Source organism: Rhinolophus ferrumequinum, chromosome 20 (genome assembly GCF_004115265.2).
Source record: "Rhinolophus ferrumequinum isolate MPI-CBG mRhiFer1 chromosome 20, mRhiFer1_v1.p, whole genome shotgun sequence".
In the NCBI taxonomy this organism is placed as follows: Eukaryota; Metazoa; Chordata; class Mammalia; order Chiroptera; family Rhinolophidae; genus Rhinolophus; species Rhinolophus ferrumequinum.
The window spans coordinates 2,413,228-2,439,026 of NC_046303.1; the positions used below are offsets into that span (position 1 = coordinate 2,413,228).

Here is a 25,799-nt window from a genome sequence, read left to right on the forward strand (position 1 = left end):
GATGCTAGATGGGATAAAGCAAGTCAGTATAGAGTGGGGTAAAACAAGTAAGTTAATGTTGTTAGTAAGATTTTCAGAATAAGAGAAGAGAGATGCAATAAAATCAAAAAACTGAAAACCCTGCAAACTTCGATTTGAATTGGTAATTTCAGTGTGAACCCATAATTTATTTTTCAGTTTAGAAGAGCACACGTCTGAGCTTAGTCCATGGAAAAGACCTACAGATTATGGTCTCCAGACACCATTTTCCATGAGAAAGAATTGGGAAAACTGTGTCATGGGAGCCAAACGTACCTTGTCACCGATGACATGAAACTATTAGTGTTGGGTCGAGAGAACCCAGGGGCCGACTTGGAAGATCCCACTGGCCAAAGAGAGGACATGTGAGCATCAAGAATACTGCGTTTTGCTTGAAACAAAGCAACCACATAAGAATCCAAGTTTATAGTAATAGTTTAAAAAACAAACAAACAAACAGAAAAACACCTCATTTGTCACTACTAGAAGATAGAACACTAACTCATGATTCTGAAAATTGACAATTAAGGGGAAATCAAGTATTTAGCTACATTTTCCAGGAAACCAAATATATGGCAAGGGAAAGAATTTCAGCTAAGAACTGATGAAGGAATAATAGAAAACAAGGGTTTATATGCTGTGCTGACACACGGAACCAGGCAAGTTCAGTGATGGCTGCTGGAAATGTGCTCAGTCACCCCGTCATTACGGCTACCAGTCAACACTGGTCACCAGACATGTGAGTGAAGCAATCTCAGCCCCCACCGAGCTGGCCCATGTGACAAGAGACACCTGACGGCCTCCAATTATGAGAAATGACACGCTTTGTTCTTTTAAGCCCCCACGGTTTGGGGCTATTTGTTCTCAGCAAAAGCTGACTGATTTAATGCACAAATCAACAGGTGCAAGCAAACATGTTTTTCCCCCCCATTCGTCCACGGCCTTATTAATTAAAAATAGCTAGCTAGTGTTCTTTGTCTGCATAGTTTCAGCAAGGAGGTGGATGATGACAACAGATGAGTATGAACAGAAATGGATGGCGAGCGCGCTTCTGACACTTACTCGTGGGCGAGCCCCACGCAACACGCCTACCTCTGAGCACGTTTTCTCCTCTTTTGTGAGGCTCTCACGGTCCCGGATGCTCTGGGGAGCTGAGCAGACCACACGCCCACACAACGCACAACAAAAGCTCGGCGGATGCCAGCTCCCACGGGCAGACGTCCTTACCCATCCACCAGGCCCTGCTGCTTGATGATCCTGTGGGACTCCTCCCTGGAGATCCTGCCGTGAAACCACTGCTGTGTCCGGTGGATCACTGTGGGGGGGGACAGGAGGGTGGGCCGGCTGCGGACACACGGCTACCCCGCACGGCACTCCCCGCTGCAGCTCTGGGGCACACGGTTTAGTCTCTTTATGTGCAAAAGATGAGGCCGACATGCGGTGTTTACCTGTGCTGAGAGTCGATGGGTGGAGGGGGCTCTGACTGCCCAGCACATTCATCCGAGTGCTTCGCTTCTGCAGGAGAAAGGCCCGCGTTAGCACCAGTCAGCACACAGACGGGGCCTGCAAGCACCCGGGCACACACCTGGGGTGGGAGGCCTGGCCTGGCGGGAGGGGCGGGGCCCTAGACCTGGGAGTGAAAGTCGCCCCGTGGAACAAGAGCTTACAGTTGTTAAAAGCCAAAACAGAAGCATCCGCGTTACTGTTGGACCCTCTACCGAGGCGCAGCCTCGTCTCCCACACAGAGGGTGTCGGGGAGGGCGATGAATCTCAGCAGAGGAGCAGGAGCTCGTCTCGCACTCTGGGGGGTCTGAACGCTGCTCTTCAGAGAGCTGGGCTGGGGGCACCCTCAGAACTGAAGTTAGGGCCACGGCGTCTGAGCCAGAGCTGTGGGCTCCTGTTTTGTACATTGTCGTTAACGCTCGGCCAAGCTTGGAATTTGGCTGACTGTCTTCTGTGTGGGTAGTAGGAAGTGGACCTCAGAGTGAAGAGGACATTCAAGGCTGTGGAGCCAGTCAGTGGTCCAGCCACGAGGCACAGGCTCCGTGCTCTCCACAGACGCCTGACAGCAACTCAGCAGGAGCCATTCGGTGCATGAGTCAAGAGGCCAGAGGTCTCTGCTCCTCTCCTGTTCCTTCCTGGGGAGCCCAGGGGGCAGGAGAGTGGGCATGGCCAGGTTCTAAGAGCGTGAGGAGCCCGGCAGTGGAGAACTCGCTGCCACCTTCCCTCCCCAATACCTCACCCCCTGGCCAGCCCCACGGAGCCATTCTCCTGGAGAAGCCCCCCACACCGGGGCCCGTCCTGGCGGGGCCGCGGCTCACCCTCCAGGCATGGCCTTCCTCAAGGGCTGCGCTCTGGGCTTCAGCTGGGTTCTCAATCACTCTTCCTGTTTGTCCAGAAAAATCCATCGCCACGAGAGAGTTCTCGGAGACACTGCGCTGGAAAGATAAGGCCACAGGGTCTTGAAGTGTAGGGGACCAGGCGACAGCAGCTCTCAGGGGAATGGCTAGGAAAAGGGTGATGGGAGAGGCCCTCCCACCTCCCAACTCTCTGAGGGTCTGCTGAAAATTCAGCAACGAAAGGGCCCTTGAGCTAAAACTGGTTAGAGGTTTTAAGACGAATAAGAAATGTTCCAGTTCCCTCTCGGTATTCAAAAGCTGCTGGTGAGGCCGCGGGCGCCTGTGGGGTGTGGACCGCGTGGTCCACCTCAGGCTCCCTCCTGGGCATCAGAGAAATGGAGATTCCATGGCTGAGCCCGGGCCCCACCAGCATCCATATCCTTCCCTCAGCTAGGGCCGTTCAGGGAAACATGTGGCCTCTCTCTGTGTCACAATGTGGCACAGTGTCCTAGGAGCAGACAGGGAAGGACCTTGAAGATCATATTGCAGACAATGAGCATTTCTGCACCTTTGCGAAGCAAAGTATGTCCTGAGGGCCAGGAGGACTCCCTCTGATCTCTCAACTATCGGCAGCAAAGGACTCGAGCATCATGGTCACCGCACCATGGATCTCAGGGCGGAAATGAAAGGACCACGGCCCCTGGGGGGAGCCCAGGCCTCTGGGGACCATTCTGAGCATCAACCTGGCCTGCCTGGAGGGAACTGCGTGGTGGGGCAGGGACGGCACAGGAGTTCGCTCCTGGCGGTCCCACTGGTGAGACCACTAAGCCAGCCCCTGGGACACGGGATGTTGTGGGACATGCTGCTTATCTGAGACATAGCTCGCCCTGGAGCTTCTCTCGGCAACCTCGTCCAAGATGAGACGTCCACAGCACGTGTGGATGTGGCAGCTGAGAGGGGCCTGGCTGTGGAAGGACATGGCTTTACTTACCACTGGGGTGGAGAAGGAGGACAGCAAGGCTTTCCTCTGCTGGGGAACCCTGTAGCTCTGGTACAGGAGCATTCCATACTGCAGGGGGAAGGCAGAGTCAGTTACCAGGGCTGGGGGGCTGCCAAAGCCCCTCCAGGCATGCTACCGCTTTCCCTTCTCATTCCCCTTTCTGCTTTTTCCAAAACAAAGTATATATATATGCAGACCAAAAGCAAACACACAAAATACACAAATATATAAAACGTCCAAGGCCTCCCTCCCACTTCTGCCACCATTTGCACAGCTGCCTCTACTCCCCCGATCTGTATTTTCTCCGCAGTCTTATACAATGTTTACTCATGTCACAGCAAATATAAATGTTTCCCCCGTACGTGGTAGCATGCTCTCTATATACAGTTCTGCACTGGACTTTTGAATTGTTAACAGTGTATCCTATTTTTCCACAAGGGAGCCCAGAGAGCCAGCCAGTTCTTTTTATAGCTGCAGAGTGTTCCCGTGAATGGATATCCTGTAACACATTTAACCAGGTCCCTGCTGATGGGCATTCAGATTTAAATCTCGCTTGTAAAGGAATAGTCCATGATATACAGTATCTTATTCCAACACTAACATATCCTCTTCTATTATGAAACAGTAAAATTTTCATTTTAATCTTTTTGTTTTCAAAAATGAAACAAAATAAGGTTCTGGGACAGAGAAGCACAGGGACCCCCGTTCCCAGAGCTTATGTTCTGTGGCGTCTCCGAGGAAATCTCTGAGGAGACTTCTGAGCTAAGCCTCCTTCTGCTGGTCCTTTCTTCAAGTGACTCCACCATGAGTCTCGGACCAGCTGGAAGGGCCAGTGAGGGCTGGGGGTTTTACTATCAAGATTCTGAGGCCACTGCATGTGGCGGCCACAAGTGACCGAATCAATTTCCTCTAGACCCCTGGATTTGAGCCAAGTTTGTCTCGGGCCACTAACTTGCAACTCGTGTGGGCTTTATAAACACAAGTGATTTCAGACACATGGGGTACATGTGTGCACACAGGAGCATTGGGTGGGAAATGGAAAGTGACGCGTGCTCTGCCATCACGTGCTTAGTTGTCACTCAGGAGCGGGTGGAATCACTTTGTCAGTTACTATGAAATTGCCAGCAGGGCGTTATCCTGTATGAGGCCCCATGCAGGACATTTCCTTTAGAACTTGCTGTAAGGAGACACTCTCTCCCCTCAGGCGCTGTGATGACCTGTACAAGTTGTCATGGGTCCCCCATGGCCCTGGGTTTTTGGGAAGCCAGGAGTCTGATGGTCGGTTATGAAAACAATTCACCCTCCTGCTGAACCCTTTGCACCCCGGTCTCCCGGTCCCGACCTTCCTATTCCTGTTCCCTCACCCAGAGGTTCTCCACTATGAGCCATTCCCTGCCCCGATGCCCCGCGACACACACGGTGATGTCTAGAGACATTTGTGTTTGTCTCACCTGGTGGGGTGCTACATCGAGTGGGACACTGCTAAGTGTCCTATAATTCCAGGGTGGCCCATGCCAACCCCAAATGTCAACAGTGCCCTGGTAAGCAAGGGGCTACTTTCCCCCCATGAAGCCTCCGTGAGAAGCTCCTGAGACCCTATGGAAAGGCGCGTGACAACACACAGTAACGAGAACACTGGAGGGAAGGGGCAAGAGCCGGGCATCTGTAGGGAGCACGCAGGTACCTTAAGAAGACGGAAGGCTGTCATCCAGCAGGTCCGGCCCTGCTCGTCCTCGGCACACAGCAGCCGCAGCTCCTTGCTGTGATGCATGACTTTGTTTGTCTGAGGGAGGTACAGGGGCCCAGTGAGCACCAGCCAGCCGTCCAGCCGGACCCGCCTCCTGCTCCAGCCAGCAGGACCGGATTCGACACACACCAGACGACAGCTGACGTCCTGACGGGGCCAGGCAGGTGTCCGCACACCCTGTGTCCAGCGCCCTTCCTTCCTGTTACTTAGCTGAGTGATCAGCCCTCCTCCAGGGGGCTCTCAGAGGAGGGCAAGACAAGGTGTGGGTGCACCAGGGGCAGGGCGCTTCTGACTCTGAGGATGGAAGTTGTGTTCATGGGAGGAGAGCTGCTCCAGAGTTACAGAGGAAAGGCCTTCATGGTCGCCTCCCAGGAGGACTGAGGAGGCGGCTGGAGGAGGGGCCCCGGCAGGGCGAGCCAGTGAGGGGGGAGACCCCGAGGGCTCAGGGCTGAGCAGTTCTGAGTGGTCCCAAGGATGGGAAATGCGCAAGGCCCAGAGAGGGACACCAGTGTCACCTTAGAGGAGGGGAATGAAGCGGGGCCAGCAGCCTGCGGCATCGGGGTCACCGTCACAGCTCTCACCACGGAGAGACGGCAGGTGCTCCACCCAAAGGCAGGGTTTATTCACGGATGGAGGAGACATGCAGATATTAGCTTATTTGGATCTGCCTGTGAACCCTCTGACCTCAGATGCAAGGGACAATGCTGGGGGGACACTGTCCCAGGAAGGGACACGAGCGACCAGCCTGCCTGAGGCCAACGCTGTGGCATAAGAGAGCCACTGCCACCTGGGCCCTCCTGGCTACCCCCTCCAGCCCCTCCCGAGGCCACCCCTGTGCCCTGGGCCACGCACTACTTTGCAGTAGCCTCTAATCGCCAGCAACCCAAGGACGCTTCACGGAGCGTGGTGCGAGGTGGCGTGTAGGGTGCAAAGCGCCCCTGGCTCCCATCCTCTCCTTGGACGGGGTCGTGCTCTGGCTCAGAAGTTAGCCCCGCTGGGTGACTCCAGGCGCATCACTCACTGGGCACCAGACACGGCCAACAGGCTGGTGTGGTTCCCACCCCATAAGCACCTGGGGAGACTCAACAAGATGATGGAGGTAAAACCTTCAGCAGAGCGTCTGTGCATAGGGAGTATTTAGTAAATTTTACCTACTTCTACACTAACCAACATCACACAGCCTCCCAGGGGAGAAGAGTGGGCCCAGCCCATAGGTGTGTGTGTGTGTGTGCATTTCTGTTTGCATACACGCATGTGCATGTGTGTATACGTGTGCATGTGCACACGTGCATATATGCATGTCGGTGCATGCACGTATGTGCACGTGAGTAAATATGTGAGCACATCCCCCCACTTACATGCACACAGAAAGAAAGGAGCGCTGTGGTCACCCTTATCCAACTCTCCCAGTGACCAGAAGCACACACAGAAGGCATACGCTCACTCAGTACCCTGGAGGCCACCCAACACGCTGGGGTGGGGGTGTCCTCCTACGGGGCGAAGGCTGCAGCTCTGCCTGGAGGCCGAAGCCATGGCCCGAGGCCACTGAGCCCATCAACAGGTATTACTGCCTTGTTTTGTTTGGTTTTAACCATCCTGCTTTCCTCTGGGCTTCTGAGCTACTCAAGGACCCAGGCATCGTAAGTACAAAGAAATATTTTTATATGAATGAATAAATCCAGTGTGAAGCTGTGTTTCTGTTTTTTTAAAAAATGCAACGGCCAAGAGAGGAATTTACTGTTTGAATTCCAAAGTGTCCAGGGGATGCTACGGCTTGGCTGGCAGCGTGTAGGCAGGGCTGGGGGGCGGGGGCGTACCTTTATGCAGAAGCCGTAGTCTGTGGGGGCGCTGTACTGCTTCCTGCCAGCAATCAGGGAGAAGACACTGCAGTCCTCCAGGTCGGCCAGGAACTGCAGGTGTCTGGGCTCCTGTGGAAAGGCCGCTCAGGTTTACTGGGGAGAATGCCTGCAGCACCGCCAAGGGTGAGCGTGTGCTTTCCTCGCCAGCAGAGGGCAGCGCGTGTGGGCGCTCCCCACCCCTCTGACATTCTCCACACCGTAACCGACGGATGAAAGAAACGCTAAGTTAAAACCCAACTCACCCAGCCCCTGCCAAAAAGCCCACCCCCTCTCTAGACATAAGACTGTTAGAATGTATTTGACACTGTGCCAAATCAGAGCCCCATAACCAAATATTCAAACTGAAAACCGGAAAAAATCTGGATCTCGAAGGTAGGAGCACACCCTCACAAGCAGGCCCCATCCCAACTGCGCTGGTTGTGTGTTCCGAGTCCAGCTGTGCCTGCAGCTCTCCCGTGGCCACCTGGTCCCCCGTCCTCCCGCACCCGCCACCCCAGCGCTGGGGCCTGCTCCCGGCTGCACATGCCCCTGGTTCAGCACCCAGGGTGGTGAGGAAGCCATAAACCAGAGAGAAGTTTCCCTCCCCGCCCTGCGTCAGCCGGAAGCCGCTCCCTCTGCAGAGGAAGGAGCCCGTCACCCGCCCACATTCCTTCTCTCTGGCTCGCACCCCGGGCAGCTGCTGCCTTCTCAGAGCACAGCAGGAATCAACCCCCTCACCGAGGGTCCTCCCTCTTTCTCCAGGCAAGAGCAGGAGACACCTCAGCTCTTAGGGGGGAACGCGTGGCCGGGGTGGGCTGGGCACGACGCCCACTGCAGGGCGGACGTGGACACGAGGAGAGGAGTGAGGGAGCCGTGCGGAGGCCCCACAAGGGAGGCCCCACAAGGGAGGCTGCGAGGCACCGCTGTCTTGGCAGGCCTGAGCGTCCTCCATTTCAGCTCTCCCCCTCCTGCTGGAGACACGTACAGAACCGCAATTTATTCCATAAAATGGCTCTCACAGCCCGGGGTGGACTGCCTTAGGGCGGCAGTACTCTCGGCTTTACAGCTAGCGTGGACGCGGCCTGAGCGTGCAGGGCTGATGCAGCCTGGGGCTCCCGGGCCTGTGTTACCCACCACCAGGCAACTGGTGTCTGAGGCAGACCAGCGGACAGGTAACGCTGAGCTTAGCTGCTACACAGTTTGATCAGTTCCCAGGAGCTTGGAGGAGCCTCAGGGCCATTTTAAAAGGCAGCCCCCCTGACCCCCCACTCTGGAGGCCCCCAGCCTGGTGTGATGGGCAGTGGGATTAGAACTCACCTTCGAGACTCCTTTTGTGGAGCAGTACAGGCCAGATCTCCGCAAACACATGTAGAGCTTCTTCCAGGATTTCCTCCCCAGCTCCTTCACATGCAAAAACCCTTGAACTTCAGGACAACTACTGGAGTTCAGAAAAATCTGTTGAAGAGCACATTTTAAAAGTCAGATATGCTGACATAAAATAATTAAAGCAACTATATTATGAGCATTGCTGACAGTTTGACATTTTCTGAGTTACTAAAATCCTCTTCTTTGGGTCAAACTGAGAGTTTTCAAATGATATGCTTCCTTTCAGAAGTCTGAAAAACCCCATCTAAATTCGTGTTGCATAGAACGTAATTGATATGTAAACACAAACAAGCAAAAAGACCTCTCCAACACTGATGAAAAACACAAAGTCGCTCGTTTCCTCGTAAGACAGTACGGTTAAGGATCCTGCCCTTTATTCTAATTTTCCACAAAACACCCCACCTGGTCATCAAAGTCTGGCCAAGAGGAAGTGCCAGGAGCAACTGATCAGGACCAAGCGCCTTGCTGTCACATTCCCCGTGTCCCCTCCAAGTGAAAGGTGTGTAAACGGGGTCTGCCTCTCCTGGAATGCCCTGGTGACAGCTCACTGTCCCAGCTAACTCCTCCCACAGGCAGCAAGTCCTTCTAAGGGAAAGGGAGGCTGGGAGCCTCTGGGGGGGTAGGCCTGGGAGGTGACTCTGGTGGGACCTTTCCACTGGATTGAGGGGACACGGCTCCTCCCGCAGCGGGGATGGGCCAGCCAGCCAGAGTCCGGATGTCCCCGGGCCAGTTCTTCTGGTGTCTCCAGAGGTCACTGAGCACCCCCACGGACACACAAGCCACCTCAGATCAGGCAATCAGAAAAGCCATTCGCCATTTCGCCATCACTGTGCACGAGCCATGACAACTAAATGGGGACAACTCTTGCAAACACTGCGGAAGACGCTCTGGTCTCAGAGGCAGAGAGAAGTCCCGCGACTCTCCATGCAGGAAGAGAGGCCAGGCGCTGCGTTCTGGAGGAACTCAGTGTTAGTGGCTTCTCTTACACTTGGCGTCACCGGCAGAGTGGTGCCGCCCTGCTGCACGGTTTATTCTCTCATCTAACACGCTGTACACAGAGGCATATCTGGGGGGTGCAGCAATACTCCCTTCTCCGTTCCCTACTTCCCTGGGAATGGGCAGCAAGTGTACAGAGGCCTCTCGTGTTCCCTCCACAGACAAGGGCTGTGGGCACAGGCCACGTTTTCTTGGAACAGACGACGAGGTAGAGGGACAACTTGACAGGTGTCCCCATCGGATCCGCGCTCCAACACCCGCAGCACCCCCTCCTGCCCTCCACTGGAATTGCTCCCAGTCACAGGAAGCTTTTCCTGTTTGTAAGGGCTTGTTTTGCCTTGAAGGAGCCGACTACATATAGATTTCCCAAGTAAGCATTTATTTCTGGTTACTCTACGCTCCATTGGGAGCTGAGGCTAATCTGTGATCACAAATGCAATGGCTCCAAGCTTCCACGAGGCTGCCATGACAGCTCGAGAGACTTCCGCCCGAGACTCTAACCCAGTACCTGCAAAAGGTGGGTCTGACTGCCGTTGGACTGCTGGCACAGAGTGACCATCTGTTCTGGGAAGAAATTCTAAGGAAATGGAAAAACAAACATGTTACAGGGTAGCTTCGAAGTAGGGAAAAGCACACTTACGGGCATGGCAGTTCTAAAAACACTCCTACAGAGACAGTTATATACACTTGCATTTAAAACGATAGTCCTTTTTATCCCCTTGTCACACAGTGGAAATGTCTGCGTCAAAAGGCTGAACTGTTTCCTTAAACGCTGAGTTAAAGTTTGGAGCATCTCTCATGTTGAATGTGAATTCACGCCTCACAGTGTCACCGAGGCAGAGGGCTGCCACGCATCGTAACTCAGTGACACAAGCGCATGGCATGAGACAAAGAACTCTTGAAACTAAAAGATGAACGTAGTGACGTGAAAAGACTCCCGGTGTATCACCCAAATTAATTATCAAATCTCTTACTTTCAATTAAAAAGCAGCTGACCTATCGGGGCTGGCAGTTGACTTGGTCTTCTCCCCAGTCTCCGAGGCTCTGCCTCACGAGTCAGACAGGGGCGCACATGCTACGGCAGGCATGAGGCCCCTTCTCCTGATATTTCACAAGGCAAGTGCCCACTCCCCAAAACACAAACAGAAAAGGAAAGAAAGTGATGGAGAACTAGCTAAACATGCCTGGATACAGATTTTTCTACTCATTCTTCCACAAACAATCACAAAATAATGTCTGCGGCTTTCAGAGAATAGTGCGTTCTTATTCTGCTGAGTATCTGACCAGTTTGTTCCAAATGAAGAAACCCTGCTCTCTCGCTCTCTCTCCTTAAGAGATGCAGCCCCTTTTCCACCATTACTGTTGGAAGGAGGCTCGATGGATGACCTTGGGCCGGTACCAAGGCACTTAGTGCAGCCTCAGAGCTTGAGTTCTGAGCGAGGGGTGCTCCGTTACACAGCAGCGGTGATGGGCAAAGCAGTCTGCTGCCCCCTGAGTCTCACCCAGTCGCTTTATAATCTGCTCCTATTATACCCAAGAACCAGCCGCAAGATTTCAAGAGTTCCACACCCCAAACCCGAAGAGGTAAGACTCACCGTGGGATTTTTGAAAAACTCATATTTTGCATAATTCTTCCTGAACAAAAATTTGCTCTCGCTGGCCATGGTGCTCTCCACCTGAACTACCAGTTCATGATCTTCCAAGCACCTTTCTGGAAGGAAAAGGATCACGTGTGAGAAGCGCGGGAGGAAGCAGGTGGAGCCGGCAAGGCAGCGTCACCCCTGCCACTAAGTCTGGGTGGCTTCCCGTCCTCCTTCAAACACCGTGAGCGAAGATGAGGTGAAGAGCGCAGCTAAACCCCGTCTCTCGTTCCCCGTACTCCCGAGGGTGGAAGAGGCCTTCCGACACACAGCATGAGGAGTTCAGGTCAGTCCTTACCTTTACACACTTCCTCTCCCAAGTGGGCGTCAACAGAAAGTTAAGGAGAGAATCAGTGAGGATTCCTAGCAAATGATTTTGCCCTGAACTTAAAAAAGCCAGCGCTCATACAGGACGCAGACTACAACTGGGAAGCATCCAAAGGCAGAGGCGAGTGGGAGGGCACCGGGGGGACCCCGTGCTGGCTGAGGCAGCCCGGCTTCCGCGTCTGAAACCAGGGTGCCCGAGGAAGAGAACAGGGCGGGCGGTGCCCTCACCGGGGGCAAACACCCGTCCCCAAGGCTGAAGGCCCGCGCCACACCATCCACATGTCAGTGTGTACCCGCCGCCTGCGGCACTGCGAGGACGGGGAAGAAGACATGTTACGCAGCCCGCATGCACGCGTGCTCACACGCACACACTCGTAGCCACACTTCAGGGCACCTGAGTCAGCAGTGCTGTCGCCCTGGAAAGGTATTTCCCTCACAGTTGGAACTCTCGGGTTCCACGTGGAGCAGGAAGAACGGGACGTGGCACTGTTCTGCTCCGATGGTGGTCACACCCCTCCCGCAGGTGCCCTCAAAGGCTGCGCCGACCGGGCGGGGGTGACAGGGAAGTAACCCTATGAAGTCATGGAACAAGCAATGCGAGAAAATCCCTGGCACCTTCAACATGTGGACTGGCCCACGTGGCAGAAAATCAAACCCTCGGGAATCGTCACAAAAGGGGAAGTTGCTCCTTCAAAGCCCCCCCCACCCCCGTCTCCTTTCACACGGCCAGAGCTGAATCCCTAGAAAAGTGCCATCTTGAAGGAAGGATGAAGGTGAGAGGGGAAGTGTTTCTAAGTCTCAGAATGAGGACAAAGAATTTCTGTCTGCCAAGGACGGCTGTCGCCAGGCACTTGCCCATTTGAGATGGGCCACGCCCGCATGCAGCTCGCTCAGCTGTGGTTTCCACATGACAAGGAAAGCCTTGCATGTAAAGACCTATTCAAAGCCCGGATTTGCCAAGGAAAGGGATTTCCTCCCCATGACTGCCAGAAGGTCCACGGTGCCCCAGGAAGGGCTGCCTGGCACCACCAGTGCATCAGGGATGGGCCCACTTGTCCCTGGCCTGGCTACGGAGGGACCCTGTGGCAACACCTGAACCAGAACCCTGCCCTGCGTTTCCCCAGCCCAGGAGAAGAGAAGAACCATGCACAATCTGGGTGTGCGGTTACACTTACATTTGCTTTCAAAAAAGAGGTTGGCTCAATGTCAGTCACTTGAAATGGATTTTCCATGTGGAAAACAAATCAGTGATTTCTGCTGAGATTTTTATTCAGAGAAAATATTTCTGTAGTTATAGGGGGAAAAAATAACAGCTGCCCAAAAACCTGATGATGGTCAGTTAATAGATTTAATGTTGTTTGGTTTTTTTTACCAGGTAAAAGGAGAAATAAAAAAGCAAGGTGGCAGCTACCTAAGTGAGGCAGACGCAGATGTCTACAACCAAAGCAAAGGCATTTTGTCTCCGATAAATCGTGAGGAGAACCCCGGCGACCAGTGGAAAAACCAGCTGTAAGGGGGGGACAGGGCCACAGCACACCCAGGATCCTCACACCCCTCTTCCCACCTCCCTGGGCCCCACCCTGGCAAAGTCCCGCAAAAGCTGCAGCACACAGAGTGTGAAGCATCGCCTGCGATCGATCGGGCCCCAGGACAGACGGGAACTGGGGAGCAGGGGACCCGTGGACCCCGACGGCAGCATGCGTCTCCGTTCCTCACTCTGGTGAGGCCAGGGGTGCCCAGACACATCCAGGTGCAAACAAAGCTGCTCCATAATTGCCTTTTCTGCTCTCACTGCGTGTGGATCAGGAGCCAGTGGCCCCCAGCAGGGTCGGGAACGCTGAGTCCGAGCCCATTTCCCGCAGACCCACACGCAGTCACCTTCAGTCTGCACTGAGTGCTCAGGGCATCGGTCTTCACCGCGGGCAGAAAGCCACCCCACAGGGGGGTGCACCCCACGGGGGAGCACCCGCTCAAAGCCCCTTTTTCCAGTTCTAATTTTCTCTGTGACCTTGGGAGATTCTATTAAACCATGACATCGCCATCCATAAATGTCACATTATTACAATGACCAAGAGCAAGACTCTGAAAGCACCGAAGAGAGAGGGCCGAGAGGGAGAAAGGTGGAGTTTTAGGAGAGAGGAGAGGTGGACGCTACACGGGCCGGGGTCACGGCTTTGACGCAGACGCTTGCACACCACGCACCCCCGTGCGGTCCTACCTATTCCCAGCTGAGGGTGATGTTCCACCAGGGTCCAGCTATTGTCGTCCACACAATGACTTCTGTACACCAGCAACTGGCACAGGTCCCTGGCAGTCATGTCTGCGAGAATCTCCACCACTTTGCATGTACCGTCTTCACCAAAGACTTTAACATCCTGCAACATACAAAGGGGACACTCCCAGGTGAACACCTTTGGGTGTTTAAGACATAAAAACGGAACAGAATCAAACAGAAAAAGACCACCGTGCACCAAGCAGCAGGCCGGGCTGGCCCCCACCTCCGATGGACCAGAGCACAGCGTGATGTCCTCAGAATGCCCGGGATGCTTGGGACACCAGTGCGGCCAGACCTAGGGTACGTGAGGCTTCCCAACGACCTGTCTTAGGAAGCAGCAGAATTCACTTGATGTCTGGCTGGTGGCTGCAGTTGGACATTTCACAGTGGAAACAATTGTAGAAACAAATGGAGTAACAGAAATCCTAACTTTTGGGTTCGATGGCTCCACCTGCTGTCCCTTCCCAGGGTCCAGGGTGCAGTGGTTGGTACCCATGGCCTTTTCCTGTCACTCACCTCCTAGGTCATGATCACTGAGGCTTAGGAGAAAAATCAGTATGAATACACTGAAATTTAAAATACTAAGAAAAGGGCGTTGTAAGAATACAGTCACAGAATTCTTTGGCCCCTTCCCCCTACAAAACCACAAGCAAGCTCCATTTTCTGGGTGCTGCTCAAAGCCAGTACAAATGAATGGGTCCCAGGCAAAGGGCCGCCCAGCGGAGCAATCCACAGGGCAGGAAACACACTCTGTACACACCATAGGATGCAACCTTTAGGGGAACGGGAGATGTTTCAAAAAAAAAAATCTCACCTCAACAGACTGGAAAAAGCAGTCAGAGGAACAAGATGGCATTTTAAGTTCACACTGCCTCTTGAAAGGGAGTTTGTCCCTGGCCTCTCCCACCGTCCCCAGCGGGCTGGGCGCCCCTCCCGCACTGACCCACCAATGGCTGGCTGTGTGGACGCCCTGGTGGGCAGGCTGTCTCCGGGCAGGCAGGGGACCTGCTCCCAGGCTGCCTCGGGCTCTGTCTGCCAGGTAGTGAATCAGCCACCTGGGCAGACCAATCAGGTCCCTCGCTGGGCCTGATGCAATCGCTCCCCCACTGGCTCCCCACTGCCTGAAGTGCCCCCCAGCCCAAGGTGGAGGTGATGACAACAGGACAGCCACACAACGCTCACACCAACACCCCAGAAAAGCCCCTGCTAATTTTTTCCCCTGGCGCTGAAATAAGCACGCACTCAGAGCCTGAGCAGGATTGTTCTCCGAATTGGGCCCTTCTGCCAAGTCTCTTAGAGGTCTTTGTCCCCCACCTCAGGCCATCAGCAATAAATTTGGAGCTGGTGCTTCCTGTGGCCTGGGGGTGTCAGCGGGTCCCCACAAACTGGCTGCAGCTCTCCGTGCTCTCTCTCTGTCCCTTTTCTTGAGTTTTTCTAACCAAGAGCTACTTTGTCTGAACACTGAGTTCCCCTGAGGACTGTGGCAGGGAGGGCCAGTGCTGGGGAGAAATCACACAGGGATGGCACTGTCCCTTGAGACTGTCTCCATCCAGCCCTTCCACAGCTCCTGGCCAGGAAGGAGTTAATGCTCACTCCGCCTGGAGTTCCCAGGGGGAGGGGAGGCTGGGCCAGCCTGGAGACTAGCCCTCCAGGTGGGCAGCCACCACTGCAGCCACCCCCAACCCCAAAGAAATCTCCAGGCAGTATCAGAACTGAGACCTGCTTTCACTTCACATTCACCCTTAAAGAAATCCACCCTTCTGTTCCAGAATTTATGTTTCACTCAACGAAAGTTATAATTATACAAAACAAATCAAGTATTCAAACACAGCTGACACGACTACGTCTATAAAAATATAATTTAAAACAAAGAAAATACGACTCTGGTCTATAGGTAAAACTTTTTTTAAAAAAATGCATGAACATAAAAGGAAAACAAATTTAGAAAACAGAAGTGGATTCACACAATTCCTTAAAATATTATAATAATAATACGCTGTATCATCAACCACGTCTTCTACACCACGGCATGCTTTCAACTACAAAATCAGTGTGTTCCTAATTTTCCTTCTCTAAGTTTCTAAGTGAATTTATCTGTGATTACAATGAACGCTATCTTCTCTGGAAGTTTAAATGATGTTGAAATGCGTTCTCCAAGTCCATTTATCCCTTTTCCTGCCCCAAATCAACTGTGGCACCAGTTTTAAAATCTTTTTTCAGCCCCATTTTGTTTCTCTTTAAACTCTCTCCTCACCTCTCCTTTGCTCTGTGCCCGCCCACCCCCGGAGGTCTATATATAGCCTGAGTATTAAAAGCTAAGCTGTCCTTTGTCATATGGCCATGTCCACTGCTTTAGAGTCCTAGAGAAGGCCTGGCTGGCAGAACCTGCTGGGGGCGGGGAAGCGGGGCCACTGCTGCTGGCCTGTGACAGGGACACAGGACCTGGAACCCCCTGTTGTCCACTGAGCCCCTGACACAGCACTGTCCAGCTACCTCCCCGAAGAGATCAGGCCCGCCGACCAGATCAAACAACCCCCCAGGACAGAAACCTAGAAAGCCACGGCACATACTAGCGAGCTCAAACCAGGCACATGTTTGGAACTACAGATAAAGAGTATTTATAACGAATACGTAAGACACAAAGGAAAGTGTTGCAGAAACAGCCAGCCAGCTGCCACCGTGCTTTTTAAAGGCAGAAGTTCCAGAGTATTCTGCACTAGGGCTACTGCCCCGCGGTCAGCGCCTGGGTGGTGCTGGGGGCTCGTTCTGGAAGCAAATCAGGGTTTTGTGTCACCGGCTTCAGTGCACCAGGCTGAGGCCAAGGGTGGCCGGGGAGCGGGCTGGGGTGCCCCAGTTAGGTGCTTCCAGCCCCCAGCACAGGGCGGGCGGTTCTCTCGTGCAGGCCGAGGCCTCCGGCCACCGCGACTCAGCCTGCGGGGGCAGGTCTCTGCCTCGGGCTCACATTTCTCCAGGGTGTAACTTGCCCAAGCAACATACGGATGTGGGTAGTGCCAGGAAGGGGGGGCCTCGGAGGGCAGCCCTGCAGTGCCAGCCCCACTCAGCCACTTCCTGGCTGTGTGATCTCAGGCAGCTCAGTAACTACCGAGGAGCGACTTTCCCATCTGTGCCATGGGCGCTGCTCTGAGAGTCAGCAACAGAGGCACAGAGGCGAAGCATGTCCTCCCACGTATGGACGTCAAAGCAGCATTTACGAGGCCCCCCCCAGACCCCCACCACCCCCAGTACAGGGCAGGGGTGCCACTAAGATGCCCTAGAAGCAGACCGGGCCACGATCTGGCTTGATCACTAACTACTTGTGGGAACTTGGCTGAGTGATCCAGCTGGTCTGTGCCTCAGTCTCCTTATCTGCAAAATGGGGATGGGTGAGTAGCCCCCCGCCCTAGGTGTTGGCCTGGCGCCAGCTAAGGAGAGCCTCTCTTCAAAAGCTCTCAGCACCTGTGCCGGCCCCAGGGGGGCGCTCCGATGGAACTGGGGACAGGGAGCTGGGACAAGGCAGGCTCCCTTGGAGGCTGGCAGACACTGGCAGGGGGTGGCGGTGGGGGTGCAGCCAGAACCCTGAAGACCACTGCGGCTCCCGCTTGCCAACTGGTAAGATGGAGCAGGGACAAGCCAGTGGGAGAAGCCAGCCCCCAAGCCCTCAGTGACCTTGTCCGCACTGCAAAGGAACTGCAGCAGCCAAATGCCTTGAAAATAAAAGTAACATTAATGAGGGCATAATTATGTCAACAGTGTTCAGAGTTACTTGGGGGAGCGACGCTTTGTCAGGCTTCCCGGCCCTCCGACTGGCTGGCACTGCAGCCCTGAGGAGGTCAGAGAACATCCCATCCCTCCCACAGCTCTGCTGTCCCTTTCTATACATTCATCGTACAGAGTGAGACGCAAAAGCTTAAATCTGTGCAAAAGCAAAGGAAGGAGCTGAACAACAATTAGGGTCAAAGTTTATCATCTCCATGGTGCCACACTACCCCCTGGGGAGCCTGGCTTTTCTGTCTCAGGGTTCCGCACCAGGTTCACGGTGGGGGTCGCCTCCTGCTGTCCATCTCATTCCTGCTTCACACATGGACAGCCCTGCTGGCTGACTTACAGGCTCACAATTTGGTGCTCAGTTCAGAAGACCTCTTGACTTTGGCCCACGTTACCGCGTAAACACACAGAACGGGGCCTTCTCAGCACCTTGCCCCTCATCGGACAGGACAGCCATGGACGGACAGCCCGCCTCCGAGCACACAGACAGCACAGCACAGGGGACCCGCAAACCCCTTCACAGACACCACGAGAGCTGGGAGGGTTCTGAGCCAGGACCTCTTGGGCCTGCTTTGTCTTAGTTCTTCATCTTCAGCCAAAGCTCTCTTAGATCCAGTCTAAATGCATTTTTTCAAAGTGAAGATGTAAGCTGGGATTGCCAGTGACTCCCGGAGCCTCTTGTATACACTGGGAAGTGCGCGCTTATGGAGAAGCCAGGTTGGGATCCAAGTGCCAGCAGGGGGTGCCCACGGGGGAGGGTCAATACAGAAAGGAAGCCAGAGACTGGAGGTGGGCAGGTGCTGATGGAACCACCGGGGGGGGGGGGGGGGGGGGGGGGGGGGGGGGGTCAGCTGTGCCTGGCGGGTGGCGGCACCACTTCTGAGAGCCTAGTGACCCAATGTGAACACCCTAAGGCAGCTGTCACTATCCAGGACCAGATGAAGAATGGAAGCCTCAGGAAGGTAGAATGGCTTGCCCAGTGTCAAGAAGATGGAAACCTCTGGAGCCAGGGTCTGAAGCGGGGGCACAGTGCTGTTGGCCCCGCCTGTCCACCGGCAAGAAGCTTCCAGCACTGGGGACTGTTGCCTGCCAGGAGCGACACGACAGGCTGTGGATTCTGGGGTGCCCTGAACCCCAAACTGGGCAGGCCTAGCAAGCACAGAGGAAATTAAATTTAGTTCAGACCAGGGTTAGGCTTGGTTAGTTTCAGGGAAAACCACGTAGTTCTCCCGCTTTTTTGTCAGTTCTGTTCTAGGTTCACTGGTGCTACCTCGAGCCGTAAGGGATGGGAGCCGAAGCTGCTACACTTGAGGACGTGGCCCTCTTCACCCTTCGAAGAGCATGCACGGCCATGTTTAACCGCACTGACTCCAACGTACTTTCAAAAACAAAAATCTGTGTTTCAGTCTATTCATTTCAAGGTTTCAGGGAGAATTAAAAATATTTTAAGTCCTTGCAAATCCTTCCTAAAAAAGTTAAAGTTCGAAAAATAACTTCCAAAATAGTTCTTGGAAGTCCGCCCCGGTTTTCCGAGCCCCTGCGCGGACTTCCCTGGGGATGGTTCTCACCGGCTGGGGGTGGGCGGGCGGGGTTGGGGTCAAGGCCCAGAGAGGCCGGCCAGCAGCCTCCCCGCCTGTTTTACACCAAACAGACAAACTTGTTTGGAAGAATCGATTTTGCTTTGCTCATCTGTATTTTTTTTTAACTTTTCTAGAAGGACATGCATGGCCTGTTATTTTGACAAAAGCGGTTTTTCTAATGATATCATTCTATAGAGAATAAGAACAAAGGTGTCTTAAAAAGATCTCCTTGGGTGGAATGAAGAGGAGCAAGGAGACCCCCCTCCACCCATGGAGCTGAGTGCAGGGACGCCAGTCCTGTGGCCCTGGCCACACTGGCCAGTCTGCAAGGCTACTCCCTGGGCTCCGGTCGGTCACATGGGTCGGCCATGTTGTCACTGGGATGTGTGTGTCTCTCTTCCTCTCCATAGCTCCTGGACAGCAGGCCCCCAGCCTGGCCCTCTTGCTTCCTCAGCCCACTTTTATCCTCTCGGTGAGTGAACCCTGGGAAGAGTGGCCGCACCACTCCTGCTACTTGACTTTTTCCTAGTCAGGAAAATTCTGGCCATGGGTCCATGGGACACCACAGCTTGCTGGCGACAGCTCAGACCTTCCTTCAGCCCTGACGGCCTTGTCTGCAAGGCTCCCCTTTCCAAGACAAGGGAGTGCAGGCTGGCGCTGTTGGGACGCACAGAGGGAGCACCCCGAAAGTGTGATCACGTGTCCTGCGCTTGTTCCCAGCAACAAGGACGCGTTCACATGAGCTGTGAAGGGCGGTGAATTTAGAACTTAAACGGAAAAGGACCTTATTCAGAGAGGAGACACCACAGTGTTCATAACGCTCCCCGATCTGAGAAAGGGGCATGTTGGCACCTCAGAAATGGTCCTGCACAGCTGAGGCCCTTCCCAGCTGTTTTCGCAGGACATTTGCAGGAGCCACGGAGAAAGCCGTTCTGTGATCAACACGTCCGAGGAGCTCGCGTTAGCTCCTCTCACAGGTTTTCTCCCCTGTGGCATCTGCGGATCCTCCAAAACCCAACAGGAAATGTGAACTTCCAAGCAGGTGACAGGGGACTCAGAGATCCACTGGGTGGGGACGCGGGAAGGCAGTGAAGCCAGCTGCGGCTCTAATACCCACAGCTCAGACACAGGGGACACAGTGGGGGCCTAGCCGAGCAGTCCTGGGAAGGGGCACTGCACGGCAACGTGTCATTCAGACCCAGGCTGACACAGGAGGACATGGCTGCGGCAGCCACAGAAACTCGCACACACACGACTCAGGCTGCTCAGGGGCCCTCTGCTCAGTTTCGGCAGCTTCCCGCTGTGCAATAAAATGCTAACACGTCTGTGCCCTCCTACACCATGACCCCCGAGGGCTCTCTCAGCTTCTGGCGACGCACCTTGCCCAGGACACCTCTGCCGAGTGTCCCACATCACAGAACCCTCTGGTGGCAGCGACGGTAGCAGAAGGAATGGAGGCAGTGGGGGTCATGTCATCACGGGTTCTGCTTGGCTCAGCTGAGTCCACACATCCCCTCATGAGTAATAAAATGTTACGTGAACGTTCGTTTAGGTTTATTGAGCTGTGTTTGTTGGTTTAGAGCATTGCTGTGAAATATCAGGAAGGCAGTGGGCTTGAGGCTTGGTGCCAGGTCTTTGGGTGTGACCTGTCACAGATGCTCCATAAGAACTTCCTGGTGACCGACAGGGCCTCTGACAGCCAAGGGGACAGGCTTTAAGAGCTATCACTGCTAAGGGCTGGAACTGGCATCCTGGGTGCAGCCACTGGGGTCCCCAACTCCAGGGGCCTCTCTGCAGCAGGAGCGGATAAGCAGGGACCCCCAGAGAGGAGGCCAGGGCAAACCAAAAACCTTTGTTGAGCTAACTTCCTCAGAGAAATGGTAACTAAGCATTCCATTTGTATACTGTAATTTTAAAAAACAATGAAAACAGTTTATAGTTCTTCTCCAGAAAACTGTCCAGGGAAGTCACATGACTGGCTGTGCCGGCCAAAGGAAAGAGGCAGAAAGTGTGCCCCCTCCCTCCACATTCCAGAGGGGGAGGAGTCCAGCAGAGGAGCAAGCCTGGAGTGGGAGGACGCTGGGACAGCTTGGGTGGCCGAGGACAGGGACAGTCCTCGCTGGAGCCACAGAGGCCAGTTCCAGCACAGCACGGCCAGCGGGGCCACGTGTCCAGAGGCGGCAGCCTCTGGTGGATGAGCACCCTTGCGGTGTGGCGGGAGGCACAGAGCATGGAGAGCTGACGAGGGGACAGAGGGCCCCCAGCAGGGGCCATGGCCCAGCCGGCCTGAGTCGTCCCCATGGCAGCTGGACTCCCGTTCCCTCCAGCGGTGGGGCCTTGGCGCTGCTGAGGAAGTGGCAGCTGTCCACCCATCACTCATGAGGACACAGGCAGTGAAAGGAAGGAGAGATAGGGCTGCCAGTGAGGGGCTGGCTGAACAAAGAGGGCTCAGCTCCCAAAGTGACAGATCGGGTGGAGGGGTCTCTCGGGTGGACCTTTGTGCTGGTAAGGCCTTAAGTGACCGTCAGCGGGCAGCAGGTCATTGTCCTGCCAGGAGCCCAAGCACTGCTCTCCCGGGCTCCTGTCCCGACACGACGCTATGACTCCCCTGAGTGTCCAACATGGGCGGGGCAGCCACAGTTCACCCCACTCAGCGCCCCTCGGGGTCCCCTAGCACCCAGTGAAGCTGCCAGGAGGCCCAGCTTCTAATGTGCTCTGATTGCTGAAGGTACCCCGAAAGGTGGTGTGGCACAGTTTGGAGGGGCTGAGAACAGAGGGCTTGTGCACACGTGGGGTGCGGCCCGAGCCAGGCAGGGTGAAGCAGGGGTGGGAAGGCATGTCCACAGCGGCTGGTCAGTAACCTGCACTTGGCGACTGAGGGCACTTCTCACCAGAGATAGTCCGAGCTGACGGCACTCTCATTCTCATCAAATTGTACTTGAAGCCTCAGGAGACCCAATTTTGCTCATGAGTAAATGTGTGTGCAAATCGCTACCCAAGGCAATTAATTTACTTCCAGAAAATTAATTTTTAAAATTAAGAGAAAGGAGAAGAGCGGACTGGAACCAAGCTGATATTTATGCCCTATTAATAAAGGGATTAAAATACGTGACTAATTGTGTTTGCGGAACACATGGAAAAACCTTTGCGGTAACAGGCATTATGCGGCTACGTGAAAATCATGAGTGGCTGCAAGAAAGACCCGCCTGACCACGCCGTCCCAAGCACCCGTGAGTCCTTAAAGCTGCCTTAAGTCCAGAACAAAGCCGTTTCCTGCAGTGTCATGCCTTCCTCAATAGCCCTCCTCTGCACTCTCCCCTCGGTCCTCCCCCGCCCTCCGAATGTCCCCAGCCAGCTGTCCTGCTTTCTCACAGCATCTGCTTCCTCCCAATTGGACGCATGGCGTCCTCCTGGGTCAGTGCACACTGCACCCTGCCTCAGTTTCTCTCTCCAGCACAGAGCGTTTCTGGGGCCCTGGCTCACCGGCCAGTGTCCCTGGGCTGCTTCAGGTGAGGGTCCCACGCGTGACCTAACACAGGATGCAAATTCTGTGACACAGACGAGGCTGCCCGTGGCCTCCGTGCTCCCATTCCTCACACAAAAGCACATTTCCTCCACATTTGAAGCCAACCCGGCCTTAGTTTCTTGCAGCCAAATGCAGCCTGAGAGCATGTAATGTACCAAGTCCTTGACTTGCCCTGGGAGGAGCCCCCCTCCTAGCAGCTGGGGGCGGGGGCAGGGCTGTAGTGTCCGGCCCGCCCCCTGTTACCTCGCCATCACTGGTGGCCTTTCAGCTGACCACAGTGCCACCCTTTTCAGTCTAGGAGGAGTCCCCTCCATCCCAGGCACAGGGCAGCACCCAGGCTGCACACTGGCGAGTCCTGACACCGCCCCCTCTGAGCACTGGGCCTCCTTCTCCCCAAGGCCTTTCTCTCCGAGGCCCTAACTGACAACTTGGGAGCCAGGAAGAGGCTCCTGCCCAAATGGCAGGCGCTTCCCAGCCCCCCCTGCCTCCGTGGAATGAAGGGCCACTCAGAAATGCTCGCTAGGCTCCCACCACGTCGTAAACCACAGCTTCCTTTTCAGCAGCGAGCCAGTGCTGGAGAGGCACCCCAGCCCCCAACGGGAGGCCCAGCAGACACAGAGCCTCCCGTTGGGGGCTGGGCAGGCAGGGAGAACACGCAGGCCAAGTTCACTTCCTGTCTCCGCCTCTGGGCGAAGTAGTTCATCTCGCTGGCCTCAGCTTCCCCCTTGAAAACACTCTATTCCTTGCAGTTTGTAGAAGTGTTGTGAAGATTAAATGTGCAATAACCACCATGAAACAGATGCTACAAAAAAAAAAAAAAGGCAAGAAAAAAACAGGCTCTTCCCGATGGAATCTGTTAGGATCCGCACGTGACCAGCAAACAGTCCGATATTTTCTGACTACATGAAGCCTTTTCCTTGTCCACCCGGGAGTGGGGAGGAGTTGCTCCTGCGCCTGCTGGTCCCGCAGGCTTGAGGAATTTGGGTGACAGAAACACAGACACCAACACAATGTTCTCATGGGGAACTAACGCCGATCCCAAGAAAAACCGCAGGCAAAATTCCTGGGTTTCCTGATTCTGCTTAGAGTTGGACAGTCCATGGGGGTGGAGGCCCGTTTTCTTGCCAACTGCTGCGAGAGCCAGATAATATTTTCACGGTCTTATTTTAGGATGAGTAACTTTGTAAACAACCTCAGTGACCAATCCACAGACAGCGTGTCTGGACCCTTATTTGAAGCAGAAGGTCACCAGAGAGGCAGACATCCCAGAAGGACTGGAGGCATGTGACAAAGTGCCGCAGCCCCGCCAGCTCTGGCTCCAGACGGGGGCACTTACCTCACTACCAAGTGCTGCTGGTGGGAGGACGCGGCCTGTTCGGGAGGCCCGCGGTGGGAAGGGGGGCGGCGCTGGGCGGCTGGCAGGCACAGAAGAAATGTGTTCCTAAGAATGCAGCCCCTGCGTGGCTCAGAGGGGGAGGATTTGCAGAGAAAAGGGCTTGGCGGCATATAGCCCTTTGAGACAGCAAAGGTGGGATGCGCAGAGAGAAGAGAGTGATTCCAACAGAAAAGGCAAAGCACACTGAACTACACTCAAAAAGAGTGAATGTGAAGGACCCAGGAAGCACTTAGTTTAGTCATTAAAATCAGAGGCTCCAGCAACTGACGTCGGGTCACACTCCAAATCTACTACACTGGGTGATACCCCAGGTCTGTCGCTCACACCGGGTCACACCCAGCCCCGCCACTCACACCGGGTCACACTCAGCTCCACCACTCTCACCGGGTCACACTCAGCTCCACCACTCTCACCGGGTCACACTAGCCCCGCCACTCTCACCGGGTCACACTCAGCTCCACCACTCTCACCGGGTCACACTAGCCCCGCCACTCACACCGGGTCACACTCAGCTCCACCACTCTCACCGGGTCACACTAGCCCCGCCACTCACACCGGGTCACACTCAGCTCCACCACTCTCACCGGGTCACACTCAGCTCCACCACTCTCACCGGGTCACACTAGCCCCGCCACTCTCACCGGGTCACACTCAGCTCCACCACTCTCACCGGGTCACACTAGGCCCGCCACTCACACCGGGTCACACTCAGCTCCACCACTCTCACCGGGTCACACTCAGCCCTGTCACTCACACTGAGTCACACTCAGCTCGGCCACTCTCACCGGGTCACACTCAGCTCGGCCACTCACACCGGGTCACACTAGCCCCGCCACTCACACTGGGTCACACTCAGCTCCACCACTCTCACCGGGTCACACTAGCCCCGCCACTCTCACCGGGTCACACTCAGCCCTGTCACTCACACTGAGTCACACTCAGCTTGGCCACTCTCCCCGGGTCACACTCAGCTCCGCCACTCACACTGAGTCACACTCAGCTCGGCCACTCTCACTGGGTGACATTCAGACCCAACACTTGTACTGGATTCTATCCCAGTTCCACGAACTAAAGCTGGGCCTCAGTTTCCCACCTACAGAATAGAGATAACATTTGTAACTAACTCTTAGTGTTGTTTTGAGGAATAAATGAACATACAAATAAAACAAACAAACCACCTAGAACAGTGTCTGGCACACAGAGATCTCTCAGTCAACGTTCGCTGTTGCTGTCATCATGGCTGGTCTTATTATACTTCAACCACCCTCACTCACCATACACTACAATGTTACTGGATCTCCCTCCGAGCCTGCAACCCCCCGTGGCCCAGGACCAGCCAAGCAGGAGGGACGGCAGCCAGCCCCGCTCTGATGAGTCGGTGATTGGCGATGTGGCCTCGGGCCTGTTCCTGACACTCTCTGGGCCTCAGTCTCGTCCCAGGGGGTCACTGGGGGTATAACAAGCACCTCACTGTCCTACTTTAATGTAGAAACTACTGGTTTAAAAAGGTGGCTGTCACCTTTTGGGTCAAGTGAAAATTCTTCCATCTTGAGCACATCATATTCAAAGTCAGAATTGTACTGTGGATGTTCTACTGTGTGAAGGGCAGGTGCCTGAGAAAGCCGAGCGTTTAACCCTCTCTTCTCCGAAATTACCGGGAAATGAAGATGACGTGATGGTGAAAATTACTCAGAAAACTAAAGGTCGTCTTTAAGCACCAAACTATTGAGACTATTTTCTACCATGTTTATGAGACTTCTAAAGCATATAGATACATCCCTGACTTAATAAATATAATTTTGGCCAGTAAATTAAAAAGTCTCACAAGGCAACAGGTAGAGTTGCAAGAGGAAAAGAACTAAGTGAAAAGATCCAGTTACCCTCCCTTTTTCCCACAGTAATGAGCCGGCATGTCCACCCTGACCCCACAGCCAAGTGCCTGGCGCTCCCACCCGGGGCATGCTCA

General features: G+C 54.5%; 1 protein-coding gene across 2 annotated transcripts in view; it reads right to left on the bottom strand.

Annotated features, from left to right (window-relative positions):
• The window catches only part of GRB10 (growth factor receptor bound protein 10), a 127,352-nt gene that overhangs the window by 9,375 nt on the left and 92,178 nt on the right, over positions 1 to 25,799 (bottom strand). For both annotated transcript variants that reach the window (XM_033088378.1, XM_033088379.1), the window contains exons 7-16: positions 13,510 to 13,666; positions 10,920 to 11,035; positions 9,833 to 9,901; positions 8,260 to 8,397; positions 6,922 to 7,032; positions 5,042 to 5,140; positions 3,349 to 3,426; positions 2,340 to 2,456; positions 1,467 to 1,533; positions 1,246 to 1,333 (exon numbers count right to left, since the gene is read on the bottom strand). In XM_033088378.1, the coding sequence (XP_032944269.1) occupies positions 1,246 to 1,333; positions 1,467 to 1,533; positions 2,340 to 2,456; positions 3,349 to 3,426; positions 5,042 to 5,140; positions 6,922 to 7,032; positions 8,260 to 8,397; positions 9,833 to 9,901; positions 10,920 to 11,035; positions 13,510 to 13,666 (1,040 nt within the window). The remainder of the gene's footprint in view (positions 1 to 1,245; positions 1,334 to 1,466; positions 1,534 to 2,339; positions 2,457 to 3,348; positions 3,427 to 5,041; positions 5,141 to 6,921; positions 7,033 to 8,259; positions 8,398 to 9,832; positions 9,902 to 10,919; positions 11,036 to 13,509; positions 13,667 to 25,799) is intronic.